At 38.2% G+C, this 20,713-nt stretch overlaps 2 protein-coding genes across 2 annotated transcripts; both read right to left on the bottom strand.

Annotated features, from left to right (window-relative positions):
* Positions 1–1,097: 1,097 nt before the first annotated feature.
* On the bottom strand, positions 1,098–5,355 carry LOC123797932 (myelin P2 protein). The gene is made up of 4 exons (XM_045806063.2): positions 5,218–5,355; positions 3,359–3,531; positions 2,699–2,800; positions 1,098–1,373 (listed from the first exon to the last, which is right to left on the bottom strand). Exons 1-4 carry the CDS (start codon positions 5,288–5,290, stop codon positions 1,323–1,325), a joined length of 399 nt encoding a protein of 132 aa, XP_045662019.1. The 5' UTR covers positions 5,291–5,355; the 3' UTR covers positions 1,098–1,322.
* A 10,577-nt stretch (positions 5,356–15,932) lies between these two features.
* On the bottom strand, positions 15,933–19,202 carry LOC123797693 (fatty acid-binding protein 9-like). Its single transcript, XM_045805642.1, has 4 exons — positions 19,130–19,202; positions 16,722–16,894; positions 16,146–16,247; positions 15,933–15,983 (listed from the first exon to the last, which is right to left on the bottom strand). Exons 1-4 carry the CDS (start codon positions 19,200–19,202, stop codon positions 15,933–15,935), a joined length of 399 nt encoding a protein of 132 aa, XP_045661598.1.
* Positions 19,203–20,713: the final 1,511 nt, after the last annotated feature.

Here is a 20,713-nt window from a genome sequence, read left to right as displayed (position 1 = left end):
AACATGGCATGTAAATCGTCTGGTAGAGGGTCAATGAGCGTGGCACGCAGCACACATATAATATTTAGTAGCTGTTAGCAGCAGCGTAGGACCTGTGTTCATGCATCGCCCTATACATGTATACCGCTGGTTGCGTGGTCCCTCATCACTAACAACACTCAGGAAAGCAATACAGAAATAATCAGGAAGAAACTATCGGGTTTTCCATATTCTTTGACTTACTAAACCCTCTCCTAGAAAAAGTATCCGGCACAATCTGATATATACATGAAGGCAATTTTTGCAAAATAATCTACGATAACTCCAAACTGGATATGACATAAAGATAGAACCATTATATTACAGAATCATAATAAATTATGGCATAGCACCTGTTGAAATGTGGAAGAATCTGTGTTAAAGTCACAAAAAGCAGAATGTAAAACAGTATGAACGCTGCAGTCGCAGATGAATACGGTTTGTTCGCGTGTGCAAAGTGTTGGCTCATACCATGCAGAATGGGAGCAGTTGTCTTCCCCTTTAAGATTTTAAAAAAATTTCCTGGTTGCCTTTTCATTTTAAAAATGTATACTTTTTTGAATTAAAATAACATTTCTTTGCATAAAAACCCACATGTTAAAGAGAATTGTAATGTAAAACCCAAATGATAGAAAACAAATGACTACTTGCTTCTGGTGGAGGTGGGACAGGGCAGGACACTGGGAAGAGGCATGAGCAAACTTTCTGGGATAAAGGAAATGTACCATTATCTTGATCAGGATGTGAGTTATATGGGTGCGTGCATTTGTCACAATGGATTGAACTCTACCCTTGATATCTGTGCATGTCACTGTCCATAAATTACCCGTCAATTTAAAAAAATTGGCTGGGGTAGAAGCTGCCCTTTTAGCTGAAATAGAACTCTGATTTAAAATAGCTCCTTCTTGTAGTTTGTCTCACTTCTGACCCTCCTCCCTACCATGCTGCTACTCGGATCAATACATTTAGTTCCTTTTACTAGCCATTACTTGCTTTACTGTCATTTTGATACACATACAAAATACAACATAGGTTAGAATTTCACAGATAACTAAATGACATTATCAACTACTAAGGTCTGGCCGCTATACATACTTTAATATAGTAAGGAAATGCATGCACATTGAAAATGTTGAAACAACAATGAATTTTAGATTAAACCTCAGTTTAGGCCTTTACTTATCTGATCTATTAAGACAAAAGCAAAAACAAACAAATTGCAGAGTAGTGGGGCCTTGCCAATGAAAACCGTTGATTTCCAACATCAAATGATCAAATATCACTTCAGTGAGGAAGAGATTTTCTCAGACCTTCTCATAAATTCTGGTGCAGACCACGCCCTTCATTTTACATTCCTTAAGAAAAGAGAGAGAATCATTGAGTCCCTAAAACTCAAACTAGGGAATAGCAAATTTGCACATAGCAACAGAAAATAAAAACAAGCTCATAAGATTAAATTTAGGAGTAAAACATCAGTGTGTCGGTGTCTGGCAATTCGGAATTATGGCCATTGAAACAGGAGAAACAGTTTTGAAGTCAATCTATGTTACCGTGGAAGAATTTTCTTAAAGTGGCAAGTTTTTATGCATAATTTGCGTGCAGTTAAATCTAAAAATGGATCTTGAAACTATATGCATATTTGCATCATCTGAGGAACATTTGAAAATACTGATGGCTCCTTCTCCCCCAAGAAGTTTGCATTTCATTAATCTGTGTTGGGGGCCCCATGTTGGTATTAACTCCCCGTGTAAATCTGTTTGGTAGCTAGGGATAAGAACCTCTAAACTAAAGGGAAAAAACATTTAAAATTACCTGAATCCATAGTCAATGTATTTATTAGTAAGCACAGAAGCTAAAACTTCAAAAAAATCGTTAGACGTCACCCCACGTAACCCTGATCATCGCTCTTTATCTGCAGACTAAACGGTCTCCTATGAGCTGAGCAGAAATTATTTACATGGCGTAGTCCAAGTTACTTTGGATTCTTGAAAGCAAAACACTTAGATATCTACAAATATTCTATAATTGAGCCGTCCGGCAGGGATTGTTTTGCCTTTAAAACTTAGACTTGCTTTTCTCTCTGTGAGTACAAAGGGGAGATTTATCCATACTTCCTTTGACTTTACTGTTATTTTTAGGTGTTGTTATTTCTTTCTTTTTTTTTAATGTTGTTGTATTATATTATGTTAGTCACCATACAGTACATCCCTGGTTTCTGATGTAAAGTTCGATGATTCATTAGTTGTGTATAACACCCAGTGCACCATGCAATACGTGCCCTCCTTACTACCCATCACCAGCCTGTCCCATTCACCCACCCTCCCTCACCTCTGAAGCCCTCAGTTTGTTTCTCAGAGTCCATAGTCTCTCATGGTTCATTCCCCCTTCTGATTACCCCCCCTTTCTTTATCCCTTTCTTCCCCTCTGGAACATCGGTAGGTGTTGTTATTTCTAAAATAACAAATGGGCTTTGTTATTTCTAAGACCTTGGACCTATACTTGAAGTACCGTAGATGAGTCTTCATGGTTGGATTATCATCTAACCATTAGCTCTGACTTTATTCTTAGCCATTCTTATCCATTGGCATTGCAAAGAAAAAAAACTATTTTGAAAATAATATAACTAATTTCTCTATTTAAATACTATTATTTTTGGATTTAGAAGTGAAAATACTCTTACCACTACCATTTTCCCATCCACCAACTTTCTTTTTATTGTCGTCTCTTTGCCATCCCATTTCTGCACTTGATTCAATGAGCCTCTTGACAAGGTTACAATGCTCTGCAAAGACAAGTTCACATAATCAAGTTGCTTGGACTTCAGTTGATTAAAGTAGTATTTCATTTGGTATTGAACTGTTTTCATAATAGATGTCTCATGAAGCATATTCATTTTCTATTTAATTTAATTTAATTTTTATTTAATTTAATTTTTTTTAAAGTAGGCTCCACACCCAACATGGGGCTTGAACTCACAACCCTGAGATCAAGCGAGGTGCCCCCAAGACACATTCATTTTCTTTCTTTTTCTTTTTCTTTTTTTTTTTTTTAAGATTTTATTTATTTGACAGAGAGAGAGAGAGAGAGAAAGGGAGAGTGCACAAGCAGGGGGAACAGCAGGCAGAGGGAGAAGCAGGCTCCCCACTGAGCAGGGAGCCCAGTGGATGGGCCAGGACCCTGGGATCATGAACTGAGCCCAAGGCAGATGCTTAACTGATAGAGCCACCCAGGTGCCCCAGTTTTCAATAGAATGGGGTAGTCGACCCTTTTGAACACCAACAGAAATAATCCTCTCAAGCCGGAGAATGAGCCAACTTTGAAGAGGAACATTAAAATTTACCTTTGTTTTCCTGTTGTCAGCTGTGGTTTCTTCAAATTCCTGACCTAACTTAAAGGAGATCTCTGTATTTTTAAACGTACTTTCAGTTCTTATAGTTATAATATCCCCTTTCTTGCTGATGATCACACGGGGCTTGGCCAAATTTCCCAGTTTTCTGGTGGCTAACCCCACACCTGAAAATCAAGATAATGTTAGAATTATGTTGACAAAGAGATGGACCTAGAGAGACTATGCGTGGCCACTTTCTATGCTCAGTTGTGCCTCGGGTGTGGAGACGGCAGGTAGTATCACTAACTATTGAGGACCTCCTCCCACGTTTCACCACTTAATGGAAATACATGTCCATCAACTTGAATATTTCAGGTTTTATTATTACAAGAGTAATGTCTGCAGATTTTAAAGATAAACATGTTTAGCCTAAATTGTGCAAGTCATCCCCTTTTACCACATCTAATCCCACAGTCTTTGAAAATCACCAGTGTTCTGTATGCAGCATTCCAGGCACTTTAGTTTTTACATATTAATATTATAGGTATTTTTAAAATGTAACTATGACAGATACACACTGTTCTATGATTTTTTTCTCAGTATTATATTATGGATATAGAAAAGAAGTCTCCCCACATCCTTAATAGAATCTCATTTCTGCAATTTTGTTGTGGCCCCTAAGTTTAACTGGTAGGAAAAATCTATCCGTCTCCTTTCCAGATCTGTACCATTACACGTAATTATAAATAATTTTTAAAAATTTTCTTCATCTGAAAAACAAAACAAAATTAGACTCTCAAGCTTTATTACTATTAGTACTAAGACTATAGAAATACGTGGAAAAGGAGAAATGTCAAATGAGAGAAATAAATGAAGGAAAAACTATTTTCATATAAACTAGTTTCATATAAACATATGAATATATATATATATATATTATATATAATCTCTGCAGTAGAGTCTGATAATCTACACCATACCAAATTTGCATTCTAAATTTGAAAATGACAGAATTAGGGAGTCCTTCATTGAGGCTCTTGTATTTTGCTTCTTCTTCAGCTGTAAGGTCAAGTCCATAAATCTCACCAACCTCATAGTATGGATCTGGCCCCGTAAGGTCTCATAGTTTTCTAGGCGATGTGATGTTTTGCTCATTTTACCAAAAAATACAACTCTTCTCATAAGCTTTCTGAATGGGTAAGTAAAGATACAGGCCCTTTGTCAAGCATAGCAACCTGGGTCATTGGCATCACTTTCCCTTATATTTATATTCTGGAAATTTCCAAAAATACTTCATACCTGTTGTGCTCATATCATGGAACATTCTCTAGGAACAGTATAAAATAAAGTTGATAAAACTAATGACTGGATTTTTCATTTTCATCCATTGCTCCAACTCCAGGAAAGTCTGATATTAGCCTGACATCAGAAATTAGTATAAACTTCTGGTTTAGCTAACCACCAACATTTTAAATTGAGCTTTTCTATTAACTTTAGTATATTCAGCTCCTTATTTTATGAGCACTTCAGCTGTTATAAGACAAACCTTCAGGAAAGCCAGAGGATGGGTTGACTAAGCCTCTAAGATTTCTTTCCTTTAAAAGCAAAGCCCTGCTGATACGAAACCACCTTTGAAATCAGTGTGAGTTCTACGCAATTAAGCAGCTCTTAGGTTAAAATCTATAAAAATTTCCACAAATGAAGTGCAATAAATTATTGGAATGACACAACAGAAGATTAATTGCGAAAAGGATTGTACTTCAGCCTGTGCAAAATTCCGCAGAGTCCTAGAAAAAGAGTTAAAAGGAAGTAGGCAGGCAGCTTTCTCAAAAAGGATCTTCTCAGCCAGAGCAACAGGGAACATTTCTTACCCAGAGCTTTCATGTAATCATCGAAGTTCTCACTGGAGACAAGTTTCCAGGTGCCCAAGAATTTGTTGCTCATTGTGATGGATGAGAATTCAACACAATTCTAGATGAGGTTCAGGAGACTCAAATGAGATGCTGAGGCCTCAGAAGATTCTTTTCAAAGATGTCCAAAGCATGTGACTCTCACAGAGACCCAATGGGGAAAAGCAGTGTCAGGACTGGGCAATGAATCATCCCTTAGGACAAAAGAAAGCCCCACATAATGTTTCCTTTAGTCTCCAAAAATTTTTATAAAGATCAATGACAGTACTATTTGAACCTTCAAAAAAATTTTTGGTCAATCTTACATTTTTAAGAAGTGCTTAGTCTTTAATGCTTTGGAAAAGACTCCGTGAATTGACTCCTATACCAGACTAAATTATATGAGCATGAATGAGTGTGTGTGTGTGTGTGTGTGTGTGTGTGTGTGTGTGTGTGTGTTTAGGCATCTTGGTCACTCTCAATCCTGAGTCTGCACAATTAAGAATTCTTATTGAAAAGAGAAGAAAGAGAGGAAAATGTCCATGAGTATTGTGATAACCGCCTCAAATATGTTGTGGGAGAGAAATGCAGGGAAGCAGTGTGAGGAAGTATTCATAGGTAAGGGAGGCTTGGCATAGTTCACATATCCCAGGCAGGCAGAGTAGGCAGACAATACGGTCAGTCTATTACAGCAGAGCACAGACATTGTATTCATGGGATGGCTAAGAAGTCGTGCTAAAACACGATCTTTGGCCACAGCAAAGATTTTCATCTAAAGAAAAGCAAACTTAAGTTCAAATTAAGCAGGTTCTTAGTTAATACAACAACCTTGAGTTTAAACCCTTTGAAATAAATCTTTGGTTTTATAAAGAGAAGGATTTTCTATATAAATAATACTAATGTATACTGAGAGCTCCTTACGAGCCAGTCACCAATGCTAAGTGCTTATTATGAATTATTTCATTTAATTCTCTCAACACCTCCAAGAGTTAAGTACTATTATTACATCCATTTTACCAATGAGAAGGTTAGGTAACTTGCTCCCAAAACTTGAATGAGGAGAGGCAAGGTTTGAACCTGGCATTGTTCTCCAGCCCGGACTCGGGCCATTATCTTACACTGCTCCCTTTATATCACATATGCACAGAGGCCTTGGCCAAAGGTCAGATGATACTGACATCATCATGTGACTAAACAGAGATATTCATTTCTACTCCAAAATCAAGAGAGGTGAAATTCAAGAGATAAGGCATCCAAGCTACTATGGTACATCAGAGCCCTAGTCTTTGACCAGGGGGAGCAGATATAAAACCACCTCAAATATAAGTGTTGCTCTTGGGAATACCTTCTTGCCGCCATAACTTTTCCTAGTGGGTTTATGTATTGGCATCAATCCTGACTGTGAGACAACTGATATTACTAGGTTGTAAGTATTTGTACACAGGTTGGCACTCTTCGCGACGATGGGATATTTTCCCATGATCAGTTTGCTCATAACAGGTAGAATTGCTGGCCTCCTGGGCTTCAGTTACCAACGTCATAGCTGAGCCATAACGATTTCATTTTTGTTGTTAGGGTCCAAGTTGGGTCAAAATATGGAATCTTGTACCATGAGTCTGAGTCTCACCTTACATTACTCGTGCATGGATAACTCAAAGTAGGAATGAAACAGTGACTTGAAAAATTCCTCAGCTAACCTGCTAACCCAGTCCTAGACCCAAGAGAATATAACTGGAGGAAGGACATTGTACTAGAATAGAAGAAACAGCTATGAAAAAGAAAGGGCTTTTGATTAGAGAATGTGTTATTTTTTTTAAAGATTTTATTTATTTATTTGAGAGAAAGAGAGAGAGAGAAAGTGGGAAGGAGAGAGAGAGAGAATCTGAAGCAAACTCCACGTTGAGTGCAGAGCCCGACCTGGGGCTCAGTCCCACCACTGTGAAGATCATGACTTGAGCCAAAACTGAGTTGGTTGCTTTACTGGCTGAGCCCCTTATATTGTTAGAATGCGTTATTTTCTTATCCTAAATACTTAATAAAAATGAATGATGTTATCACTTGTGTCCTTAAAAAAATTTTTTGTGACCCTGCTTTATTGAGAAGTGTAGCATTCAACATTTAGGTGTTCTGCCTAAATCTGTGAAGGACTCTCAGACCAGCCCACTTGAGCTGAGCCCTTGTGTTCAGAGGGACTGATCTAGGAGAGCTGTATGAATTTTCAGCTGTCCCTGTATTGCACACAGGCACAGCTGTGGAGTTAAAATATAAACATTGACCTATGTATTGGCAGGGCTTATAACTTTGAAGCAATTTTAAACAAAGAAAAGAATTTTCTATTTTAGCTTATCAGCAATGTACCTGACTGCTGGAATGAACCAGCTGTATTCAGACAAAGATAAAATTCTGAGGCTCATGTCAAAGGCACAGATCAAAGCAGTGAGCAAAGATCCAGACTAAACCAGGCTCAAGACATTAAGTCAATCCTAGCTAAGAAAGTCATCAACATCTGAAAAAGAATGGATAATGAACACCAGAACCATATTATAACTATACACATATATTTAGGCTTGAACTAAATATTTGTAAAATGGGTATACAATAGTCTGTTTACAGTATGGATTCACCTTCCTTGGATTTATTGCCTATGTAATTTCTCATGATAAGAGGAGCTACTTGCATCATACACCGAAAAGAACACCCAGAAGTCCAAACAAAATAAAGATTGCTCTTTATAATATATCATGTAAATATAATTTCCTCATATAATTGTCTTCAAGATGCATCCAGTTATATATCTGGAAAAGTGATAACCAGCCGTCCTGTAGTAAATGAACCAAGAATTCATGATCACGCTCTGGAGTGCCAAAGATCTGTCTCCATTCCTCTCATTTAATCGCAAAAATATTGAGAGCCTACTAAGTGCTAGGCACTGTTCAAGGTTAAACATCATTGAACAAAATTCCATGCCCTTTTGGAACTTACTTTCTATATTAAAATTATTATATTTATAAAATAGAAATACTGTGATCATACTTGGCATGAAAATCACACCAAATAATGTGTCACTGTAAATAAAATGGTCATTTAAAAAAATTATTGAATAAACAAACATGGACTTTAGAATTTTCATTTCCTAATGATAGATGAGGAAGTTAACTTTCCAACTATGACATCTTAGAAAAAACGGATGCCTTTTTTTTTTTTTTTTTTTTAAATTCTACAAGGTATCCAAGAGATAAAAAAGCAGGGAAAAATTAAGGGTCTAGGATTTGGGTGAAAAACGCGAGGCCATAAAACAGTCTCAATATTTGGGGCTGCTGCCCCTCTAGGGATTGATGAAATCTGCAAAAGGCAGATGAGAGGCAGAAATCGGAGGAACGTTTATGACCGTGTTACAAGGTTAGGGGAACAATGAGAGAGAGTCCTGGTTAATCATCATGCTTTGGTTTGGGACTTTGAAAGGTTGCAGCATAGGGAAAAAAGTGAATTAAGTAGGCCCGTGCTTATATCAATTCAATTCTTAAAATTAGTTCAGTGTGATCTGGATAGCCAGTGAACTAGCTACCAGTCAGAAATAAACTCTCTCCGAAAGAAGGTAATGTCACCGTAAGTCTAAATTATTTCCACAACTTTTCATGTACATTATTAATGCAAAATAAAAGATGGGCACCTGAGTGGCTCAGCTGGTTAAGCATCAGACTCTTGGTTTTGGCTCAGGTCATGATCTAGGGGTCCTGGGGGATTGAGCCCCACATGGGGCTCTGTGATCAGCACGAAGTCTGCTGGAGATTATCTCCCTCTCCCTCTCCCTCTGATTCTCCCCCTGTTCAAGCATGCTCTCTCTCTCTAAAATAAATAAATAAAATCTTAGATAAATAAGTAAATAGAGCAAAGAGATAAGAATATATGCTCAAAAAGCAAAAGAAACAGGAGTCCATAGAACTAGATGATTGACAGAGCAGATATTAATAAAATAAAAACAAGCATGTTATAGAAAATATCATCAAAACCAATAGTTTTTTTTAAAGACTGATAAAATTGAGGGTCACCTGGGTGGCTCAGTCAGTTAAGCACCCAACTGTTGGTTTCAGCTGAGGTCATGATCTCAGGGTCATGAGATCGAGCTCCACATTGGGCTCCATGCTCTGCTGTGCGTCCCCTTGGGATCCTCTCTCCCTCTGTCCCCCAGCCTGCTCGCACGCTTCAACATGCTCTCTCTCCCTCTCTCCCAACAAACACATAAATAAAATCTTCTAAAAAGAAAAAGACTGATAAAATTGGCAAACTTTTAGCAAGATAGACTTAAAAAGAAGGCAAAGGTTATGGATTGCAGGAATGAAAAAGAATGTATCAGTATATCCTAGTTATTGAAAATTATAGTTATACAACTTAAAGTAATTAAAAAGATTAAGAAAATAATATGAACTACTTCATGCCAATAAATTTTAAGATTTAAAAGCAATTTTATAAATTCCTTAGAAAACACAATTTACCAAAAATAATATAAGAAGTAAAAATGTGAATACTCCCAAATTATTATTGAATCTATAATTAAAATTTGTCTCACAAAGATACTCCAGGCCCATAAGCTTCACCAATGAATTATTACAAGTGTTTACAGAAAAAATAGCACCAATCTTACACAAAATCTTACAGAGTATAAAAAAGAAAATACTAATTTCCAACATGCTTCTATGAGGGTCTTTGCACATGCTCTTCTCCTTTCTTGGAATGTCTAACCATTTCCATATGGTTAATCCTTAAACCTCAGCTCAATCATACTTTCCTACCCTTGGGTTGACATCCTTTAGATTTCAACTCAATCATCTTTCTTAACCTTTCTCTAGTATAACATCATTGAGCAGTTACAGCAATAGCAATTTTTATTAAATTTGGATATCATTTGATTAATATGTATATTGCCCACTGAAGTCTAAATTCCATAGAAGTGGGGACAACATGTGACTTTCCTCGTGTAGTATCCCAAGTCCATAACACCATGCATGGACACAGTCAATAAATATTTGTTGACTGACCGAATGAAGAAAATATAAAGTTTTCTACTTATGGGGGTTATTGTTTGCATTAACTCCTATAATAAGTATTATGAAAGCATCTAAAATTAGTGCTGTGATCAGTAATATTATTCTCCTAAACTTCCTTTCTCTGTTCTCCTTCCCCTGCCTTTTCTTTCTTTCCTTTTTCATGCCCAGTGGAAGCACGGGAAAGGCATTGGCTGGGGGTCATCTCTAAGCGTGAAACTTAATGACAGCACCCATTCCTTCATTTGGTCACTCTTTCAGTCAGTGGTAAAAGCAGGTGATTCTTTCCATGTTCAGGATGACATGAGCATGGTATACCACTAGGGAAGTGCATATGTAAGGTAATTCCAAGATTCATTGTACATATTCTCACCTGCACGCAGGCAGACAATTACTCCACGCAAATTTACTGAACTTAGCTAGCACAGGAGGGAACACGGTGAGTAAAGCAGCAACAGTTCCTGCCCATATGGGCCTTATATTCTAGTTAGGAAGATAGACATTAAGCAAACATTCAGAGACTTATTAGAATATCCAATTGTTATTTTCTTTTTTTTTTCCCAATCACTATTCTCTATCATTTGTAGATGGAGGTAGTGAGGATACCATTAAAGAGCCAATGAACCATTCTTTTGTAGAAAGATCCCTTATGGAATTGTTTAGACACCAGATGCTATGAGACTGATGATCTGATTTACCTTCAGAACGCAGCCACTGAGGCATCTGGTGCCCCCCCACCCAGGAAGCTGTTTGACAGAAGGTGACAATGGCACTTCAGGCTGGATATCTTCCTATTACAGCTTTCATGCGTTTTTCTCTATGTTTAAGAATACTGAGATCATAGTTGCTTTCTTAATGCAAATCATGTCTTAGCTACCAGTGGGTATTTGACCTTTTGGTTGCTATGGTGACAGTTGCTGTGACATTTATTCTGCTCAAAGGTGGTTAATAGCTTTTCCTTTGTTGAATGTCAATAAAGAGAGGGAAGTGGGTTTTGATTCCTCCAAACAATGCATTTAGCTTTGTTTTTACTAGACTCGGACAGACATGGTCTCTTTTTCAAAATCTAGTCTAAGATTTCAAATCATTATTCCTAATAGAACACCTGAGAATTAAAGCTCCTCATTCACTGGGGAGGAAATAGAAGACAATTTCTGCATTTCCATTTCTTTTGTTAGTCATTATAGTATATACCAAGCTGGCCACACTTTTTCTCTTCGATTTGCATTTTTTCCCTCTTAGTGAGAAAGTGACATTCGCAGATTTAAAGAGGTTGTACTTTCTAGGCATTAGCATAAGGAGCCATAGGAAATACTTTTTAGGACTCAGCCATCTGCTCCCTTACATCTGATGGGAGAAAGGAATCCCTGAAAAATAATTCACTTGCAAAGCGTAGTGAGAAGTGTTCATGGGTCTAGCTTTATTTCATAAAGAACAAATGTAAACTTACAAAAGTTAAAGTGATTTTCTGATCGTGTGTGACATAGGTAGCCTACTTTTTCCTACTTTATTTCTTGATTATATCTTATGAATGCCTTCAATAACTGAGATGGTATAAAGGCCTTGAGAGAAAACATTATTTACACACATGTGCGTGCACACACACACACACACACAAACTGTATTTTCTCTAAATGTTCAATTTAGAAATCTTAAGACTTTGGGGTTAGGTTATTTTTTTATATCTCACCCTAATTTTCCATCTACACAACTCTGTGAAGTAGCTGACTCCAATTTGCAAAGGAGAAAACCACAGTGGCTAGGCAGCTCACGCGCGCTCACATAGGTGTCCACGGCAGAAGCAGGACTCAAGTCCTGTTCCGACTGGTTCTCAAACCCCATTCATTCCACTTCACTGCGTGTGCCTCTGGGCTAACAGACAAGACCCATTCTAGCACAGTGTGGTATCTAGATGGTTCCTCCCCAGTCTTATCCCTCTCCAAAAATCACACAGGATCTAGATGGCAAACTTCAAAATGGACAAACTGTATTTTCCCTAAACTTTCAATTTAGAAATCTTAACCTGTAATTTTGGGATTAGGTTATTTCCTGATATTTCATCTTAATTTTCCATCTATTCTTGGTTACTGTCTTTGGAATAGTCAGTAATCTTTTTACGGCCAGTGAAGAAAAGCATGGACTTTTATGTTTATTGCATTTTTGTGCAAAAAGTATGAATATTAAATACACTAAGAATGTTCAAAACAAATCATTTTGTTGATGATTTACTAAATAGTACTGGGTAACAAAAAAAGAAATCTGGTGAATTATTCTTTGGTAGTAGTATTAATCATGATTTTAGTATGATCTTTGGATAATTAATATTCCCACAAACTTCAGTGTGGATTTGAAATATGACTTACTACCAAGTCATTTAGGTTAAAAATATTCAAAAATACGGGGCGCCTGGGTGGCACAGTGGTTAAGTGTCTGCCTTCGGCTCAGGGCGTGATCCCGGCGTTGTGGGATCGAGCCCCACATCAGGCTCCTCTGCTATGAGCCTGCTTCTTCCTCTCCCACTCCCCCTGCTTGTGTTCCCTCTCTCGCTGGCTGTCTCTATCTCTGTTGAATAAATAAATAAAAAAATCTTTAAAAAAAAAATATATTCAAAAATACAATATATTTTCCTGTGTGGCTTATAAAAACTACTCTCACTTCCTTTATTTCAAACTCCTTTGGAAAGTGAATAATGGCTTTTTATTGCTCAAGTCACTATAATGAAAAGTTCCATTATTTCCAACACAAGTTAACAAATGTGACATGCTATTATTTACTTACAGATAATGATAAATACAGTATAACTTGACACATACGGCGTGTTATCATTTACTTATAGGCAGACAATGACTTTTGAAGGCAAGTCAGATATACCAGGAGACTGATCATGTGAAAGTCCTTAGCAAAGACAAATGAGTCTTTTTTTTTATACTTTTTATTTTGTTATATTAGTCACCATACAGTACATCCCCAGTTTTTGATGCAATGTTCCATGATTCATTATTTGCGTATAACACCCGGTGCTCCATGCAATACGTGCCCTCCTTACTATCCATCACCGGCCTATCCCAATCCCCGACCCCCCTCCCCTCTGAAGCCCTCAGTTTGTTTCCAAGAGTCCACAGTCTCTCATGGTTCATTGCCCCTTCTGTTTCTAAGTATAAACTTCAGTGAGTTTTTTTCCTACAGAAATTTTGATATGAGTTGACTGAGAATAAAAGTAAAAGCAATAGGGTTTCAAGATGCCGGGCTACTCATAACATCAAAAGTTGTGAACTCCACGCCTAACATGCTGCTGTGTTCCAGCACCTAAGTTGGCTTTGAACAGTTGTCAGAGTAAGAATTTGTTGAATGAATGATTTCCTCAGGAGTAGTGTGTTTGATTCAGCCTACTAAAGACTCAACATCAGGCTTTCATTTCATTTAGGCTCTTTGAACCTTGAGATGCGACATAAAGAGAGGTCTTGAAAATTCAGAACTATATTTTTCTTTTCTTAATTATGCCTCTATAAATTCAAAGGTTTATTTTTTAAAAGACTTTATTTTTTTATTTGTGAGAGAGAGAGCACGCATGCCGGGGGAAAGGCAGAGTGAGAAGCAGACTTCCCACTGAGTGGGAAGCCGGACATGGGGCTCACTTGGGGCTCTATCCCAGGACCCTGGGATCATGACCTGAGCCAAAGGCAGATGCTTAACCTATGAGCCACCCAGGCATCCTATAAATCCAAAGATTTGAATGAGCAAGTGCCTAGTGCTTTTCAGAGTAATATCTTCTTCCTGATGGCTGCGAGAAACCCTTCAACCCCTGCTCTGAGGGGCATTGCTAAAGTGGCTATCACCTGAATCCACCTGGCAGAGACTGCCTTCTGATTAAAGAACCATTGGCCCATGTTCCTCTTTGTGCAAGGACACCTTGAGGATGGAGAGTCTCTGACTTCTGGAGAGCAAGCATGGTTACATTTTGTATACACTTGGGTCCTTTAGGAAGGACGGGCACAGGGGTGCCTGGGTGGCACAGCGGTTAAGCGTCTGCCTTCGGCTCAGGGCGTGATCCCAGCGTTCTGGGTTCGAGCCCCACATCAGGCTCCTCTGCTATGAGCCTGCTTCTTCCTCTCCCACTCCCCCTGCTTGTGTTCCCTCTCTCGCTGGCTGTCTCTATCTCTGTCAAATAAATAAATAAAATCTTTAAAAAAAAAAAAAAAAGGAAGGACGGGCACAAGTCATGTGGGAATGACTGTCACTGACCACATTCAGCAGCAGTGTGGCTACCACCAAGCCCATCACTTCAGGTGCATGCTTCTCCTTTTAATATGACAATCCTAGTTCCTTTTCTTGGCCTCCTTACTTTCCTTGGTTCAGTTCTTGCCCCAGCTCCACACTCAGTGCTTTTGTATATTACCTTTCAATTTCATAGGTACTAAGGTGGCCATTCCCCCCAGTTGGCCTAGGGCAGTCCCCATTTACACCTGTTGTCCAAATGTAATTACTGGTACAGCCCCTTTCCACTTTTTTTTTTTAAGATTTTGTTTATTTATTTGTCAGAGAGAGCACAAACAGGGGGAGTGGCAGGCAGAGGGTGAAGCAGGCTCCCCAATGAGCAAGGAGCTGGATGCAGGACTTGATCCCAGGACCGTGGGATCATTACCCAAGCCGAAAGCAGATGCTTAACTGACTGAGCCACCCAGGCACCCCCCCTTTCCATTTTAGAAAACAAATTACATGGTCATTCTACTTTAGCACATATTAAACACAACTCTTAGGACTTATTTTTGATCAACTACTATCTATTTTTAAATTTAAGGTACAACATGATATTTACATAATTCTTACTCTTTCCCTATTTCCTCCCTTCGGGTTTTCAGGCTTTACACTTTAATTTTACCTATATTACTCTGTTTTGCTCTAAGCCCTGAGAGTACTTCCTAGCAACAGTCCTTAATGAAATTATTAAGGGACTTTGTGTAGCTCTAACAATTATATTCTTACAAGGCGTTTAGAAATTCAAGACTGGCATTTAACATAATGTCATTCTGCAAAGACTAAACTGTAAATAGTGGTAACAGATGCCCTAGCCTGATTATTTTAAATGGGCTTATCGATAAGTAAGGCAATAATTATTTTAAACGTTTTTCCATAGTAATTCAACCACAGCATATGAGGGTCAGGCTCTATTTTGTGTTCTATCTATCCCAATGACTTTAAGCAGAGCCGCCCTCTGCAGAAATCAAAAGTCAGCAATGTTGGTTTTCAGCATCTGTGCTGCCCAAAGTAGATTCCAGTGATTGTATCTCCGGTGTATTATACCCTCTGGGAAGTCACAGGAATTTCCACAGAGCACTCTTTGACAGAATGTCTTAACCTAAATGTACTAGGTCCACTGGAAGGAACTCAAGGACTATGGATGTCAGGGGGACCGAGGCTTCGGGGGACTTTGGTGCTCTTATAATCATACCATAAGCAGTAGCTTCTTACCTCTCCAATTAATCTGCTTGTCCCCAACCCTCACTATCACACAGCTCCAAAACTGCTCTTAATTTTTTCATTTTATTGAGCAAATTTATGTTGAACAATTGTTTAAATCACCGGCCCTGAGGCATATCTTCTTCAAGTCCCAGCTTCCTGTTAGTGAACAAGTTTCCACCGATGTAGACGCTTCCCTCATACCTTTTCATAAATTCGAGTGCTGACAGTTTTATTCATGGCATACTCCTAAAAGCAAAAAGGGACCTATTAGAGTTGGTGGATGACAGTTTAAACTTGCTCTGTCCCTCCTTCCCCAGACTCTCAATTCAAGATGCACAACAACTGGGTAACTTGAAAGGCATGCATCAAATAGGAGTATCTAAAAAATTCAATTTTTTGAAAACTCACCACTACCATTTTTCCATCTACAATTTGTCTTTTGATTGTCGTCTCTTTGCCAAGCCATTTTTGGACGTGAATCATCGCCCCACTGTTTAATGTTATGATGCTCTATGAATGCATAAAGGAATCAGTTAGAAATAGCAATTCACTACACTCTAAGCTACCGAAGACCAGCCATCTACTTTTTCATTGCTATTTTGGTATTCTTTTCCCCCCAAATCCCCCCTCCGTTCTTGTCATCATTTAATATCATCAAACTAGAGAAGTCTCAAGAGATTATTCAATGATGCTCTCCTTCCCCAGACGAACAATACCTAAACTCTTTGTGACTTATTGTTCTCTTCTATATGCTCTTTTATACAGTAACAAAGAGAGATCAGAAAGAAGTGAAAACATGTCAAATTTTTTGGCCCTGTTAACCATCAGAATAATTTGCAAAGAGATTGGCTTTAGAGATGTTCAATAGTAATTAACAAAATAAGCCCAAACTGACTTGGTAATTAATCAAATTGGATATGAATGAACCATGCTTAACCACCTTCTAGGTTTTTTCTGGATTGTGGAACATCAGGAAGTTCTTACCTTTACTTTCCGGTTGTCTGCTGTGGTTTCATCAAATTCTTCCCCCAGTTTGAAGGAGATCTCAGTGTTCTTGAAGGAACTTTCTGTTTTGATGTTCACTTCATCCCCATTGACACTTATGCTGATTCTGGGCTTCGCTAACCCTGCCAGGTTCCTGGCTGCTGTGCTCATCCCTGTAAGGCAATACGGCTTCATAAGACATTGAGGAAGTGCTAACAACCATTTTGGAAAGCAATTTAAGGAGAATATATACTTCATCTATTCAGGTTTTGGGTAATGTGCCATAATTTCTTCAGTGCTCACAGTGATGGGGGTTGAGCCAAACAAGCCCATTCAGAAGGTATATCTAGTAATTACACTTGACATTTCGAAAAACTAAATTCACTTTTTGAGGCTATTGGGCCTCATCTAAAATCTTCCAGACTCGTGCTTCACCTAAAATGTGTATCTATATGGTGCCTTTCAGGGGATCAGAACTCATGCTTTACCTTGTGGGGTGTTACAACAGCAGTGCTGAGGGTGTTATTATCCTCATTTTAGAGATAAGTACACAGTGTCCTAGAGACGTAGAGAGGCTTATTCTAGGTGATGTGTCTGCTAAGTAGCAGAGCTGAGATTCAAACACAGGTTTTCTGATTGTCTAAGAATTTTAGCACACTTAAAAAAAAAAAGCAAAACAAGAAATACAACTTTCAGAGTATCTAAACTACTCTGAATGATTATGACTTATAAAGTCCAAGCTCCAGGGCATCTGGGTGGCTCAGTCGGTTAAGCATCTGACTCCTGATTTCAGCTCAGGTCATGATCTTGGTGTTGTGGGATTGAGCCCCACGTCAGGGTGTCTGCTTGGGATTCTCGCCCTCTCCCTCTGCCCGCCCCCCACCCTGCTTATGATCTCTCTCACATAAATCAATCAATAAATAAATAAATACATTCCTTAAAAAAATAATAAAGTCCAAGCTCCTCTCTTATTTCTCTCTTATTCCTCTATTATTTCAGATTACATTCAGATCTGGCCACGTAAAGAGAAAGTAGGCAAACTAGACAATTTGGCTTAGAGCCCGGTCCTGTTGTTCAGGTTGGGGGTTGTCCATTGTCAAGCTTGATTCCTATAATAGGTAGCCAGAAGAGCTGAGTCCTCTAGTATCAATATCAAACTCGGTTTCACATTTAAATTGTGGAACTGACAAGACACACCTGACCACAGAGAAGCAGTATTAGCTGTGGATCACAGAAGAGAGAAGAGTGGGGTGGTTACAACGCGGGCTTTGTCACCTGTGAGCTCGGGCATATTGTTTCCCTTCTCTAACCTTCAGATTTCTCAGGAGCGGAACATGGGTGACTATAGTACTTGCCTCCTGGGTGTGCTAGGAGATGGAGTGCGAGGACTTCTCATGGCAGCGGCACACAGTAGGTGCTCAGCTGCTACTCTCTGCCTAAGCCCAGCTCCCGGTCAAAACAAGTGCTACTCTTGCCATTAGACCAAAGTTTCTTAGGTGCCCCCAAATTTTAACTCAAAATAGGTGAGTCTATGAATCCATGAACAAACAGGGAAACATGTTGCTTATAGCTCCCTGAGAAAGTTAATACTGAGTATGAAAACGGGACAGATGTTGCAGTATGAACACAGTGACTTATTATGCATTGATCATTTCAGCCAAATTTAAAGAAGAAAATTCTTGGCTTTATATACAGTTTATTATTGCAAGGGAGACTTCTCTGAATTAAATATTAAAAATTACTTAATCAAATATTAAATAATTACCCTTCTTTTAGCATTAGTGAGAATAGTTTAGTTGTTATAGGCCTGAGCCATTATAATTGATGTTTATTCAACTTGAGTATAGAGCTAAAGGTGAATAGGGTTTATACTTCTGAGAAATATCCAATGGTGAGACATTCGATGAGTAAAAATGTTCCATTTCAAAATATTTTAAAAATACCTTCCATACGTATGAAGACTGAATATTAACCAACCAGAAATTTCATTTTTGAAGTCATAACTTAAAGCAAACCTTGAAACAAATTTAGCTGATAAATTTAATTATAGATATTATTACTATCTGTAAATTTGAAGCTAGGTAACGCTATTAGTTGAAATGATGAAGCTGGAGAGAAACTCCACCCAGGGTTTAGGATGAAGAAGTATTTTCAAAAAGGATAAATGGACTTAAATATACAGATAATGACTAGAAGGAAGTCTCTATGATCCTCGTATTCCAAAAAGAGGCCATTATTGCCAGTAAGCAAAAAAATCAAAAGCAGATACATAAAGTTTGTTAATCTTACATGACTATTTCCTAAGATCACAAAAGAGAGAATTGTAGGAAAATTCATTGTAGTATGCAAACCTAACCACATCACAAAACGTGTTGCCAGTTTCCAAATCTCGTAATGGTATTTCTCACCCAGTTGTTTCATGTATTCCTCAAAGTTTTCACTGGAGACCAGCTTCCAGGTTCCCAAGAAGGGCTCAATCATGATGGCAAGCTTGCTGAGAAGAGGCGCTCACAACAAAAAGCCAGAGAAACTTAGGGAATGCAGTGCTACCAGTATCTTAATTTAAAAGGCATCTTCATCATGTGACTTTTCTGAAATGACCAATGGGCAGCAGCAAGACCAAAGATTCCAGGTACCAGCATGACTCACTTTATTTACCTCCAAATTAAGAAACAGAAAATCAACATGTAAAGTTGAATTTAAGTCAGTGATTATAGCTTCTAGGAAAGAGATTTACACCCCCAAGTCACCTGATAAATATTATTTGTGGAACGGAGACAATTTTCAATACATCAGCCCTTTGAAATTTGAATGCTGAGTCAACTTGGAAAGAATATCCCACAAATGTCCAAGAAACACCTGACTAAGGTCGTTTTCCTACCTGATAATAGAAGCACGTCCTTGCCTGGCCCACCTCAGCTCTTTTTTGTTTGGACACGTCATGGTGCCAGAGTACACTCTTCATTAAAATAATATCCTCCCCTCCCTTCCTTGCAGGGTTGATGAACTGATATTAGTTAATGTAACTGAAATGTCTTGCAGTTGCTTGGAGTGAGGTATAGAGTATTATTAATATTATCATTGTTGTTCATCAAGAGTAATTGCCCACTGGGAAGAAAGGTAACAATTACCATTGAATGGTGTTTTGTGACTTAAGCCCCAAAAAGGAGGTGGAGCTAATGCTTGGAAATTCATCTTTTAGGCTTACAAGGTAATCTTGATTATTAAGATACTACTTGGAAAAAAAATCAAAGATACAGCTTGGAATTGTGAGGGGAAGTTTTAGAGAGAAAAATGGCATCTTGGTATCTGCATTCGAGAAGACAAAGGCAGTAGAATTTAAAATCGTTGTACGATTACTTCTGAAATCATCTTCTGTAACCCACGTAATATGGGCTTTGCAATTTTGCCTTTACTGAAAAGGATTAGATTCAGAGGCTCGAGATTTATATCTCAGCTTTGAATTCCAGTTGTTTTGAAGAAGCCTGGAAAATTAGGCACCAGAAGAAGAATATTCGTACTATATTCTCCCTGTGTCAAGTATTTCTTCAAAGAAATACTTAGTTAAATCATCTGTGGAAAAAACAAATTTTAAAAAAGGTTGATGTTTTAGCACCATAATGTTATAACCTAAGTGGGATAAAGAATTTCTTTTGATGACAGCACATAAAGAAGACATTTACAGTGCAGTATCTTTATAGATGCAATAGTTACTAAAATATTTGGAGGGCAAAACGGGAAGCAAAAACCCTAGAATCAGTTTCAGGAAACCGAGACCTCTCCCCAAAATAAGTGCCTTCACAGTTGAAAGTATCCTCAGAAGTGATGTTCAGATAAAGAACAAACTATCAGATCTTGCTTTCCTGGTTCTAGCTGTGTATTTACATTCTCTGCTTGAAAGGTAGCAAGCCACCGTGGCTACGTACGCCTGCCAGTGGGCTTAGGTCACGTCGGTGTAATCATCCTCCTTCCAATTTCCCTTCCATTGACTG

Source organism: Ursus americanus, chromosome 9 (assembly GCF_024610735.1).
Source record: "Ursus americanus isolate L20-20 chromosome 9, mUrsAme1.1.p, whole genome shotgun sequence".
In the NCBI taxonomy this organism is placed as follows: Eukaryota; Metazoa; Chordata; class Mammalia; order Carnivora; family Ursidae; genus Ursus; species Ursus americanus.
The sequence above is the reverse complement of the archived record's forward strand: the minus strand, read 5'-3'. Positions and strand labels throughout refer to the sequence as shown.

What these genes read in the sequence shown, in the direction of transcription:
- LOC123797932 (XM_045806063.2), bottom strand. Translation starts at nt 5,290, where the DNA reads ATGAGCAACAAATTCTTGGGCACCTGGAAACTTGTCTCCAGTGAGAAC. An exon ending in CTGACAACAGGAAAACAAAG is followed by an intron (nt 2,801 to 3,358) that starts GTAAATTTTAAT and finishes TTGTCTTTGCAG; the next exon opens with AGCATTGTAACCTTGTCAAG. An exon ending in TGGATGGGAAAATGGTAGTG is followed by an intron (nt 1,374 to 2,698) that starts GTAAGAGTATTT and finishes TCTTTTCTTAAG; the next exon opens with GAATGTAAAATGAAGGGCGT.
- LOC123797693 (XM_045805642.1), bottom strand. Translation starts at nt 19,202, where the DNA reads ATGATTGAGCCCTTCTTGGGAACCTGGAAGCTGGTCTCCAGTGAAAAC. An exon ending in CAGACAACCGGAAAGTAAAG is followed by an intron (nt 16,248 to 16,721) that starts GTAAGAACTTCC and finishes ATGCATTCATAG; the next exon opens with AGCATCATAACATTAAACAG. An exon ending in TAGATGGAAAAATGGTAGTG is followed by an intron (nt 15,984 to 16,145) that starts GTGAGTTTTCAA and finishes TTTTGCTTTTAG; the next exon opens with GAGTATGCCATGAATAAAAC.